This window comes from Pundamilia nyererei, unplaced genomic scaffold, assembly GCF_000239375.1.
Source record: "Pundamilia nyererei isolate P.nyererei 1_Seehausen unplaced genomic scaffold, PunNye1.0 scaffold00008, whole genome shotgun sequence".
NCBI lineage: Eukaryota > Metazoa > Chordata > Actinopteri > Cichliformes > Cichlidae > Pundamilia > Pundamilia nyererei.
This window is the reverse complement of record NW_005187409.1, coordinates 4,234,166-4,246,402: the sequence shown is the minus strand read 5'-3', so window position 1 is coordinate 4,246,402 and position 12,237 is coordinate 4,234,166. Positions and strand designations below refer to the sequence as shown.

Below are 12,237 nucleotides of genomic sequence, written 5' to 3'. Positions count from 1 at the left end.
ACTTTGTAATATTCTTGATATTTATAATTGAGCAATTTGTATATATTAGTGCTATTTCTTAAATTTGTAAACTGTGTACTATATTGTCTTATTTAATTAGTTTAGTCTGTTACTGTTACTCTCTTGAAGCAACTGTAACCCACATAATTTCCTTAGGGATTATTAAAGTATTCTGATTTTCATCTTTCATATTTATATTTTTAGTCTGAATCAAAACACCCCCCCCCCCATTTTTCTGCTTATAATAATAATAATAATAATAATAATAATAATAATAAACTATTTCTCATTTCTATTATATTTTCTCATACTTGGACTCGGGACTCGGACTCCCAGAAGCCTTTGTAGTTCTTCTCTGTGTTTACTACCAGCTGACTTCCGGTGTCTTCCCGTCCATTAGCCTCTGATACCCAGAGTCAACCATAACGCCATCCATCTACACTCGATCATTTCCCCATGGAAAACGTTTCCCGCTGACTGGTTGACTCAACTGAATGCAAAATTTCATCGTATTTATCAGATGCAGGTGAGGCCCGCAGCACGGAAACCGTCCTTAGGCTGTTAGCCTGCAGGTAGCCATCGACAGGAAGATCGGGCTAACATAACAGCTAATGCTAACGTTAACAGCGGTAGCTTGTTTAGCTTGCAGGGCTTTGTTTATACACCTTATCTGGGTGAAACTCTGAGGTGATCGGTGTCTCCGGGCGAGACACACTCCCACCTAATGCACCGCTTCAGCTTCCAGTAAATTTATGAGCCGTGATGCCTTAATGGGATGTAGCCCCCTAGCGTAACGTAAGGCTAACTGTGGGATTAATCTTTAAAGCTCGTCCTAGTTTAACACACCAAGACTACTAATTTGGGTTAGTTAAATCACGGTGTGGTGAAACACAAGTTGCTCGGTGCTGTTGCGGTCCAGGCAACTAATCGATCATGTGCAGTTTCGACCGATAGTGTTGTCATGTTAGCTGCAGCGTTAGCCTCCTTCGAGCTCGGTGGGTAACAGTTTGTGAGCGGTGCAATCTTATGGTGCCAGGTTTTTTCTTTTGTTTTGCTGTTTTTGTGGAAGTCAACCTGACAGTGTTGGTGTTTGTATCAGGGCTCTGGCCCCGTCTCCAGCTGCTGAAGCACACCGATCCTGTCCTCTCTGCTCCCCGTCCACGGCCTTCCTCCTCGCTGAGCCATGACCACTCAGAGGGATCTTGATATGGTGAGTGAGGCTCTGTCACATTTCAAAACACACAACTGAGGCGATGCTCTCTGAGTACTCAAAACATCATTTAACATTAATACGTTTGATTATCTCTGTGACTGGTGTAGGTGTTTGTATGGGGGTGGGGGTTGTTTGTGGATTAGCCAACGTGCACAAACACTTAGCTGGATAGTGACTGCTGTTCCTGTGAACACCATCTGTCTAATCTGAGTTAAAACGTTGGCCTACTTTCCTTTCAAGGTTTAGATGCCAATTGATTGCACCCTCTTATTACATCCTGCCCCCACCTAATCCAACCCAACCACAGGAATGGATACAATAATACAAGTTTTTGTTGGCTTTGTTTACTTATTAGTACCATTATTACCAAGAAAAAGATGACAATTATTTGCATTTTGGGATATTAAACTGCAGTTTGTCTGTAATTAAAAGTTCTGCTGTAAATAAGAGCAGCGACAGTATCAGAAATTAGAAGAAATAAAAAGTCAAAAGAGGCGACATTTATCAGTCAGACAGGCTGATGTTTGGCTGTAGTTTTAGATCAGTTTGTTTTATTTATGACACAATAATTAAATAAATGTGCCCGGTTCAAATAGGATTAACAAAGAACAAAGAAGTAGCACCATGTCACCTAAGCTTTAGAAACAAAGGTAGCCACTTCTAAACCCAAAAGATATGAAACAGCTGTTTCTTTCTGTTATCAACTGCTCACCAAAACATAAAACATAGATATCTGGAGCTTGTCATATTAAGGGCAATGCTAAATGCTATTTCTCTTGAAATAAAATATTTTCATATGGGATTGCCAATTTTTTGTTTTTTAATTCAAATGTTATTACTGGCCCACATTTTTACAATTGCTGTCTCCATACTGAGTTCCTAGTATGAAAATGTACAGCATTGATCACACGTGTGTGCATATTTCAGGTTTTGGATTGTTGGTGAGGCAAAACATGACTTTTTAAGGACAATGATTCAACTTTTTGTGTTGTTCTATGTTATTTTAGTGTTATTTGTGTCATTTAATTTTATATTTCTGAAGCGTACGCTTTATTGAATAAGAAGAGTGTTAAACTGCAGATATTAGAATAGGGGTGCCAGACATAAAGCCCTTAGGCCAGAACTGGCCCAGCAAAGACTCCAATCTGGCTCACTAGGCATCTTAAGAAAATGTGAAAGCATGGTTAGTTTTTGAATTTTTAACTCTATTTTCACAAGTTTTCAGCTTTTCCTATTGCTCCAGTTATACTACACCAAAGCACAAGGATATTCTAAAATTGTAATTACAGGACAATCCAGAACCTTTTCTGTTACTTGGTAGTACTTTTGCCCACTTCACATCAAAGTGGAATGTATGTTGCACATGATGTAAAATGAGTTTGACATCCCCGTATTAACGGAACCCATGTTTAGTTTTTAAAAAAGAATAAATGTTGTCAGATGTTTTATGTAGGACACCAACATGAGGTAAAACCCACAGGAGGCCAGAGTGGGATTTAATAGATCATCTCTCTTGGCAGCTATCCTGAAGCTCGTGGCTGACTATGTTTTTAGGAAACTTGACCAGCATGAAGAACAGATAAGCCTCTGCTATTACCTTTAACCCTTAAAAAGTAATCATAACGCCACTTGGAAGACTTCCTTTCGATTGGTGAACCTCAATGACTTTGTGATGCAGGATGTTGCCATGGCAGATTTGACTTTGTTTTTGTTTTGTTCAGGATGAGGGAAGGGGGACAAAGCTTGTTAATAATGACATGGGTATGCAATCCCACATTGAGGTTATTCAGTTCACAGGGGGATGGGTGAGCAGGGGACCACCGAGAGGAAAGGGGTGGGGGTGGGGGGGTGGGAGGGTGTATTTGTAAACAGATCAGAGAGTAGGGTTGTCCCTTCCTCACGTCACACCTCGTGATTAAGTCTCTTTGTTCTCTCCTCTGTGATTTGTGAACCAAAGAAAGTTCATGTTTCTTTTTTTAAGAAGGGCACACGTAGGGGGAACGTTCCCCCATCTGTCAGCTCTGAATCTAGAGTAGAGATGTCCCAGCAAAAAGATTTAGTATTGTTCTTTTTGTATGTTTTTGTGGAGTGATTGATCAGAGATGAGAGCTCAATGAGGTCCAGTGACAGAGGTCCAAAATGGGCTCAAGATAATTATTCAGTTAAGGGTGATGTTTTTAATCCTGACCACGAGCCTACTTTCATGTAGTCTAATGTTGGTGGAAAAATTTGACTAAAATATTCACTTTTTTTTTTTTTAATTCTTTTTTAAATTTAAAATAGTGTGTGAGGAGGGTGACACATGCAGCAGCAATGAAGCAGTCAGCAGAAATGAAGCATTATGGTGGAAAATGAAACTATATTTTATAAAAATGCCTTAAACAGCCTAACTGTGGGTACAGATACAATGAAATTTTTGTAGTTGTTAAACGGCTGTAAAGAATAGAATGAAATAGAATAGAATTGCCCTTTTATTGTCGCGAAACTGTGTTCTATTAAAATATAAGTAGTAGACAATTAAACCAGAGTTACTCCACTAGTCATAGTAATCATAGTTTTCTCTTGGTTAAAACGTTTTACACCTTTATCACCTGGGATGCCACACATGTTAAAGCACTTGCTGATCACAGTCTGCTTCATAGAAGCTCTACACTGTCTTGCTTTAATCTTCAACATTAGTTTTGCTTTACTATTTTCCATAAAAGTACACCCAACCATTTTCTACCACTTATCCCCGTCTAGGTCGTGATAGTTTGTTGATAGGAAAAGGTGCAGGATCTACATTCATGAGCGCAGCCTTGTGACGATTCTCAAGAAAATGCTGTTAACTGATTATTTATTACATTAAACAATTTCTTTCAATTGCAAAACCAATGAATAAATGACAAAGAGGTTTCTGTGCGTGAGGGTGCAGCTAGCCCCTGACTGCTGGGTGATTTTTGACTGTAAAGCCAGCGAGTTTCAGCTTTTATGGAGGAGCAAGTACACTTGGTCAAAGTCCTGGTAATTTCTTTTTTTTAATTGCATATGCAGGGAAAAAAAACTTGAGGTAACTGTTAGTGAAAAAGATTTTATGACACTTTGTTATGACCTTCAGTTGTGACATTTACTCTGTTACATTCATTTTCAAGCTTACTACTTATTTTCAGATACAGATTTTAAATCTAAATCAACCGATAATTTATGTGATACTCTTATATTTTAAGTTGGCGCCAATTAAAGTAATTAAATTAGCTTTTTTTTGGTGTCCTATTAATAGTCTGATCTTCTGGTTCCAGTGGGCATAAAATGTTGGACACTGCTTAAAGGCATGTTGCCCATGAAGTTTCCCCTTTTATTTGTTTTTTTAACAGATATCTTTGTGTAGATGCCCAGAGGATTTTTTTTTTTTTAAAAAGAAGAAGAAGGAAGCCCCTCTGTTAAGAGACCTTCCCACACACACTTGCACGAGTCCCCCTTGGGGCTACGCACTGGCCATGTAAATTTAATAACATGGCCCAGAGCTGTCTGGGACACCTGGGGTTATCGCATTAGGCCGACAGCCCGGAGAGGAGCAGCAGCACCCTGGAACTAAAGGCCCAGTGTTCTCCCCCCTCTGCCCCACCCTTATCTGGTGTTATCTCCAGCAACAGAGGCTCACTTCACCGTAAGCCCTCGATGAATGAAGTCGCCCAGTCAGAGGGTGAAGATCTGGTGTGGCTAAATCTAATTAGACTGGAATGTCCGTCTGTTCGCACCCTTCAGAAGGTCACCTCATGTCTGAGGAGGTTAGAGGAAGTGAAGGGATTTCGCCACGACTAATTGAGAAGAATTTTAATGGAAGTGTGGCTGGCATGACATTTCTATGGACCCATATTTGAATGCTTTTGTTTGTTGCTTTAGGTACACCTCCGCCTTATCCTGGTCAGTGGCAAAACACAGGACTTCACCTTCTCCCCAAATGACTCGGCCACGGACATCGCCAAGCACGTATTTGACAACTGGCCTGCAGGTACGTTTTAAAGGGTTCAGTCTCCTGTTCTTCACTTTTAATATATTTCACACTTTGAACCTCAAAGTCAGACTGATTCAATCTCATACAGTTTGCCAGTTTCTGCAAATATTTAACAGATGTGGAATCAAAACCTGATATAATCTCTGTTTAAAAATATGCAAGTATTCACACTCGCTGATTTAAACAAACTGACAAGCTTTCGAAGTCCAAAGCAGACAGGTGAGTTTGTAACAGTGTGAGGTGGGCAGTAAACTCTGCTTTTACTGCCTCATCCAGGGGGACAGATTTGCTGTGCACAACCATGTGAGTGTCAAAAAATGGCAAGCACGCTGCTGGGTTTGCTCATCATGTGACACGCAGCCTTTGGACTTAGAAACTGCAGACTCTTCAAATGAAAACTCCTCGGCTGAAGCCTCTCGAGACTTCATGAATTCATTCATGAATGAATGCAGCGCTGAACTGCCAGAAACTGCAGTTTCAACTCAAGAGCCACTTGAGTCAATCCCCATAGACTCCCATGTTTACAGCCTGGTAAGACAGCGATATTGACCTCAGTGGAGAGTTTAGCTCTTCATAATAATTCTGAGTTATTGTGGATACTGGAGTTGGGGACAAGGCTGCAGTACAAGTGGTCAGGACAGGCAGCCATGCTGAAAGTCATCCGGACCTGCCCAAGGAGATTATTGCGAGGTTTTTGAACTTTTTTTATCACCCTAATTTTTGGATCACACCTCGTGTTATGGTGTTGGATGGGGGAATTAACATTGGAGCCAGGGCAATAAACTAGCCAGGCCAGTACATTAGCTAGTATTAGCTCATTGATGTACTGGGTACCAGTGTGCATGCCAGCTGATTAAAATACAAGAAACTGCCAGTTTGAGTTCATTTGGAAACAGAATCCAGAACTTATTTAAAGGTTTAAATTGTAAACTGTGGGCTTTGCATATATCACAGTCTTCAGAAATATGCTCAGCAATCTGTATCTTGGCTCTTGTGTTTAGTGTTTGTAGGACAATAAAATACTGCTGGCTGCATCAGTTGGGAAAGTGATACATCTCTTCTTTCCCTCCTTGGCAGGGTGGGAGGAAGAGCAGGTGAGCAGTCCCAGTATACTCCGCCTCATTTTCCAGGGACGCTTCCTTCATGGCAACGTCACCCTGGGAGGTAAGACCATCGCTGGCCAGAGAAAGCATCAGAGAGAAACAGAATGGCATCTTTATGCTTTTATCTTACTGTAAACGCTGTTGTTAACTTACTAATGCCAAAAACGGCATGCGGGCATATCTAGCAGCAGTACACAAAGCTCTTAGTCTAACGATTTACAGTCATGAACTTCTGCCAGTGTCCTCAGATTCCCAGGCAGCATCCTTCCTCCTTTGCTGCTGTTTGGATTATTTCACTGAACCCAAAACATGAACTGAAGCAGACAGTATTTCCTGATTGAGAACCACTCTCAGTGCTTCTGATCTCTCACACTGGCTGGACATTTCCCTTTAATCAGAGCGATGTGACGCAAGGATGTGTGTCTCTCTGTTTCGTGTAGAAATAAATGGGAAGTGAAATCGAAAACAGCCTTTATCTTCTGAGACTCATCTGAGAATTATCTGCTGGTATGAGTTTTTATTCATGCAGTATGCAGCAGTAGCAGTAGGTACCATTTAGATTTTATGAACAAATTATACTTTATTAATACCAGAATTTGTAAACTTGTTACATTAGCTAAAAGACTGAACACAACCTGTGATAGCTCAATAAAAAAACCAAACAAACAACCCAGAGTGAAATGGCTCAACAAGAAATCATATAAAATAAATGCAGGTATTGTGGTATGAGGCAGTGAAGATTTCCTGTGTCTGTCCTTGTGAAATGCATCTTAAAGTGCTCCGCTGCCTTCCAGTAAGTGATGCAGAGGATGGTCCATGATGGTTAACAGTTCTTTAACCTCCTCTCCAGCACAGCCTCAGTCATTTGGATGCTGGGTTTGCAGGCTTGCTCCAGTGGAGCGAGTGATGCCAATACTGAAACTGCTTATCAACAATAATGGGGTAATATGACCTGATTTGTTTTATGCATGTCCGAAAACGCCATACAGGAAACGTGAGCTTTGTCCACACATACGAAATGGGCTTCTTCCTGTTCCTTTCACAATAAAGGTCCTTGACATAGTCACTGCTTGGCTGTTGTACATAAAATGGCTTAAAAAGCACAACAGATTATGGGATTAGAGTCAAGATTTTTCTTTCTTTCATTTCAGTACTTATGGGTTTTTTGTTTTTGTTTGTGTTTTTAAATAAACCTTTTTTTTTCTTGTTTTAAGAATGTCTAATATAAGACAATGAAAATCGCCATGTCAGAAACTCTTTTTAAGAAGCCAGTCTATGAAGCTGTTTTTGAGATCCATGAAGAAAATGTTGGTTTAGTTGTATAAAGTAATTATATTGCATTAAGCGTGGCTTTAATTCAAGCTTTACTTTATAAATTTATACTTTAGAAAACACACAAAGTTCAATGTGCAATAGAAGAAATCGAGTCGGTCAGATAAAAGAAGATCTCTCTGTAAAAAGATACAAAAATATAAAGCTTACATTTTTATATAACGCCAATATTCATAATATTCAGATGTCCGGTAACATCTGTATATTGTGTCGCTGCCTTCAACAGCCCATCAACTTCTTTCTTCTTGTGATTTGTTGTGGAGTCTTCTGATGGTGGCTGCAGTTCCTCTGTCTGCGTTTCTGTTCAGAAATTTTAATCAAACAGTACCAGGAAATCTGCCTTTTACTCTGTAACCGTGACAGGAAGTGCACGTATTTTTGCTCACGTGTAGAACAAATTGTTTGCCAGTATGAATCATGGTAGTGATCATGTACCTCTGACCGCAGATTGCCTACATTTAAAAGGCTATCCGCTGAAGAAGGTGTGGCTGCTGATTGTCTTAGCACTCATTAGGAACATTTAAAGAAGTCCTGAGTTTATAAGTCGGATTAAACCTTCTAGAATGTGACCTTGGTTTGAGATTGAGAATCCCATCAGCATTGTACATGGGAAGCTGCACTGAAGAAGCTTAAGCTACTCCTTAATTCTGAAGTATGTGGTGTTCTCCATCTCTACCTGAGGCCTGTCACCCTCATCACTCTTGTGGAGACTTAGAAACACATTTGGGCTTGGCTTTAAAAGCAGAGTTTGATTTTTTTTATTTTTTTTTAAAGGGTTGTCTTTCTCTTCCAGTTGGAAAATTAGTGTAGATACAACCTAGTGCATCAACAGTTGATGGAGGTTGCTTGGTGTTGCTAGGTGAAATCTGTTGCAAAGAGAGTACTGCACCATGGTTGCCTGTCGTTTGTATGGAAGACACCAGCTGACTGCAAACACTCGCCAGCTGCACTCTGAGTGGTATTTAAACTGTAAATGTTTGAAGGAAAGTGCTCTTAGTCTCCAGCTTTTGTTGAACTTTTCCATCTGAGTAATCTTTGTCTCTGGTTTGCATTGCATTTTTTAAACCATTTTACTAGTGGTCAAATAGTTTGCAAATGTTTGCAGAGAAATCACTGTCTTCCATGCAACCTGTTGGCAACCTTTGATCTCATCTCCTGTGTGACTGAGGAGCTTTAAACTCTGTATATCACAGTGCACTGCGATTCGTCACTAGTGTCACATCTGGTGCTTATCACTGTTCTGCAATCAAGAAAAAAATGGCTGGTTTTGCACGTTTTCTTGTTCTCAGGTCTCTTGTAAAAGATTTTAATCTCAGTGAGGTGAGACTGTCTGATTAAATATGTATAACAGAGGAAACAGAGGAGGTTTCTGGTGCAGCTTCACCGACTTCTAAATTGCAGAGAGTCTGAAGAAGTGAAAGCGACAGCAGCACTTTTAGTATATAGAACAGTTTCTTTTTATGTGACCATCTCATTTCAGCTTCAAACCTGATGCCAGGTAGACTTATTAATATGTGTAAGGAAAGTTTTTACAATTAAAGATATCCTAGTGGCATATGTAAATATTCATGATCCAGCTTGGTTAATTGAAGGTTACGATGTTGAAAATAAAGTGATTCCTAGGTGAGACAAATATAGATACTGACAAGGTCATAATTCATTGTATTTGTATGCAGCTGTTGTTGCTGCCACCATTTGATTAGATGGGAAAGTACAAGGATGAATCCTAACGTGTTTTATGTGTTTTCAGCTCTAAAGCTGCCGCCGGGCCGAACAACTGTCATGCACTTGGTTGCCAGGGAGACTCTTCCAGAGCCCAACTCTCATGGTGAGGAACTTTCATCTGCTCCTTGTTTTAGTTTTTTCTCGAGGTGCCAAACTATTAAAAAAAATTGTTAAACTGTCACTGGCTCTAATATACCATCATGCATAAACCATCATGCTTCTTCAGTACTTTGATGTAAAAGTTCTCAGCCGTATGTTGGATGTAATCCATCCCGTCACTACCAGCAGCCAAACTCATGACAGGCGTGTGGATGCCAGCGTGTAAAGAAAGAAGATGAGTGCTGCTAAAAAGACTAACTTTAGCCACACTCGGCTAGCTGAGGCTAACACACGGTTTTCCTTAGCAACAGGTGGTTGCCAGTAACTCGTCTGTACACCTGCATGACTGGGAATTCAGCAATCATTTTCCTAACAATTGCACTCAACCAACAGCAACCGGATGGAGAATACTCATTTTTCCCTCAAAACCTGTGGTTATCAGATGGTTGCTGACCAGTCTCTAGGCCTGTGTGACTCAGGTCTAATTCACTTGATGCTACATTGTCACTGTGATTATAGCTACGGACATTTTTTACACTGTGCACAGTGCAGTGGCCCACACATTTCAGCAGCTTTTTGTATGTTTTGATTGTTGAAGAATGCGTAAACAGTTTTGAGAAGCTTTTAATAATGATCAGGTGACCCCCACATGAACAAACTCTTTGCAGCTGTCGGGAGGAAGAACCCCCTTCTAACAGGAAACAGATCCCAGTGAGGTCTGTCTCATGTCAGCTGGATGTTTTTGTGGGGTTTTTTGTCTCACCCCATGTCTCTGCTCTCTTGTCTTTGTAGGTCAAAGGAACAGAGAAAAAACAACAGAGAGCAACTGCTGCCTCCTCTTGTAAAGCTACAGAAACAGCCCCTTCCCTTCCTTTAATTACGCACACACACATCCACACACATGCACACACACACACATATATATATATATATAAAACACACACATTCAAACAAGCATACACTCCCTCTCCGCTCTTTCCTGCCTGTCGTCCCGTCAGCTGTGGATCTGGAATAAAATGCAGGAAGTCCGTTTGGGGTCCCCCTCCCCCTCTTTCTTTCTCTCTCTCTCTCACACTTTGGTTGAACTGTCCAATCTGAGGCTTTTTTTGTGCCAATAATGTTCACTTTTCTGCCCCCAAACTTCTACTGTTGTTACTACTTTTTCTTTGAACATCATGACATTGAACAACATCGCAGATCCCTTCACTGCTGGAGACATTTTTGAAGAGCTGTCATGTAGTGAAAAAACAAAACAAAGCAAACAACAACCCAGGAACTCGCCTCTCTTCATGGACACAGAAGTGCTACAAAGGATGTGTGGGCTTTAACCCTTCCCTACTAGTCACTTGGATGTTTTCCCCAGGTCTTACTGAGTGGTGTTAACCCTCTCGTTGCACTTAACCAGTTTAATTCTAAAGTGTTTGCTGTGTTTCATCTCCTCCTCCTTTGTGGCTTTTTGTTTTTGGTCAGATGAACAGACCTTAACTCCTCCCGAACCCAGGTGGTAGAAAACGTGCCATCCTCTTCACAGACTGTTTCTGCCTCTCAGTAACTGACGGTCAGTAGGCCGTCACCTGCGTCCGTTCATGGACCAATCGAGGAAGCACTTTTATCTGGAAGAGTAAAAACACCTGAGGGTCCGCGGGAAACGGGAACAGACTCCCTGGCGAGGCTTGAATAAATGCGGTCAGAGGATTTCAGCGGATCATGTGCGCGCCATCAGATGTCGTGTTCGTTCCTCTGGTGGAGACTTTAATGACTAGGCTGTCGATGCTCCCTGGTGATGGGAGCCGGCACGGCGGGCCAGTTAAACGCAGACAGAAGATGCGAGCGGGTATCGGTTTGACGCCCTCCTCTACAGGACACTGAAAACGAGGCTGAGTTTCTCTCGTTGGATGACTAGAGAGAGAAAAAAAAGGAAAGTTTTGGAAGTGTTTCGCCTCCTTTTTTCATTTGGATGCTGTCGTTTCTTCTCGTTTGCCTTTTATTGTGGAATTCAGTAATATCATTAATATTGAAATTTAAATATATCAATTTTTATCTTGTGTATATGTATTTGTTGAATTTTTGTGCGGGTGAGTTTGTGTGCGAGTGTGTCTGAGTGAATGCGTGGCATAATGTGGACTAATTTGGGGGGTGGGGGGGCAAGTGGTCTTTAAAAGAAGAAGGTGGTGCACTGGGCGTGTTGATGGGCTGTGGTTTCTTCAGAAACAGTCGGAAACCTTTTGATTCCTTCCATCGAGTGTCTTTTGGTTTGTGTTTTTGTCAATCAATGTCACTGCTATGAAGATTAGCTCAGTATGAATAAATGTAAAAACTAAAATGCAATGTGGTCTACATCAAAGCTTGTATTATAAATTAATAAATCTTTACATAAGGCAACTTCTTCTGCATATTTGACTGTTTACTTTCTTTTGAGTAGCTTTGCATGACTAATTTTACTAAAGGCCCTTATTGATCTTATACTGCACCTTGATGGTTCAGCTCATGCTCTGAAACATTTCAACTGCCGCTCCTTTAAGACAGTATTGTTGTGATTGGCTGTCCTCCACATACAGAAGGTTTACAGCAGGTGGGAGGGGCTAGTGTCCCGCAAGCCAAAATAAGGTGTGTTTTAAGGGCTTTGTGCTTTTTTTTTTTTATGTACACATTTCCCATAAAACAAGCCTATAAAGAAAAACTCCACATAATCTATGTATGCAGCTACAGGATACTGAGTCATCAAATGATGTGACTGACAGTAAGGAGGTTAATAAGGATGAAAAGAAACT

At 40.7% G+C, this 12,237-nt stretch overlaps 1 protein-coding gene across 1 annotated transcript; it reads left to right on the top strand.

Moving 5' to 3' along the window:
* The first annotated feature begins 356 nt into the window (after nt 1–356).
* Nucleotides 357–11,851, top strand: ubl3b (ubiquitin-like 3b). Its single transcript, XM_005723037.1, has 6 exons — nt 357–526; nt 1,100–1,210; nt 5,096–5,204; nt 6,285–6,371; nt 9,393–9,470; nt 10,259–11,851. Exons 2-6 carry the CDS (start codon nt 1,184–1,186, stop codon nt 10,309–10,311), a joined length of 354 nt encoding a protein of 117 aa, XP_005723094.1. The 5' UTR covers nt 357–526; nt 1,100–1,183; the 3' UTR covers nt 10,312–11,851.
* The last annotated feature ends 386 nt before the right edge of the window (nt 11,852–12,237 follow it).

Coding starts and splice junctions, on each gene's coding strand:
- ubl3b (XM_005723037.1), top strand. CDS start 1,184: ATGACCACTCAGAGGGATCTTGATATG. Junction 1,211..5,095: donor CTCAGAGGGATCTTGATATG/GTGAGTGAGGCT, acceptor TTGTTGCTTTAG/GTACACCTCCGCCTTATCCT. Junction 9,471..10,258: donor TCCAGAGCCCAACTCTCATG/GTGAGGAACTTT, acceptor TTGTCTTTGTAG/GTCAAAGGAACAGAGAAAAA.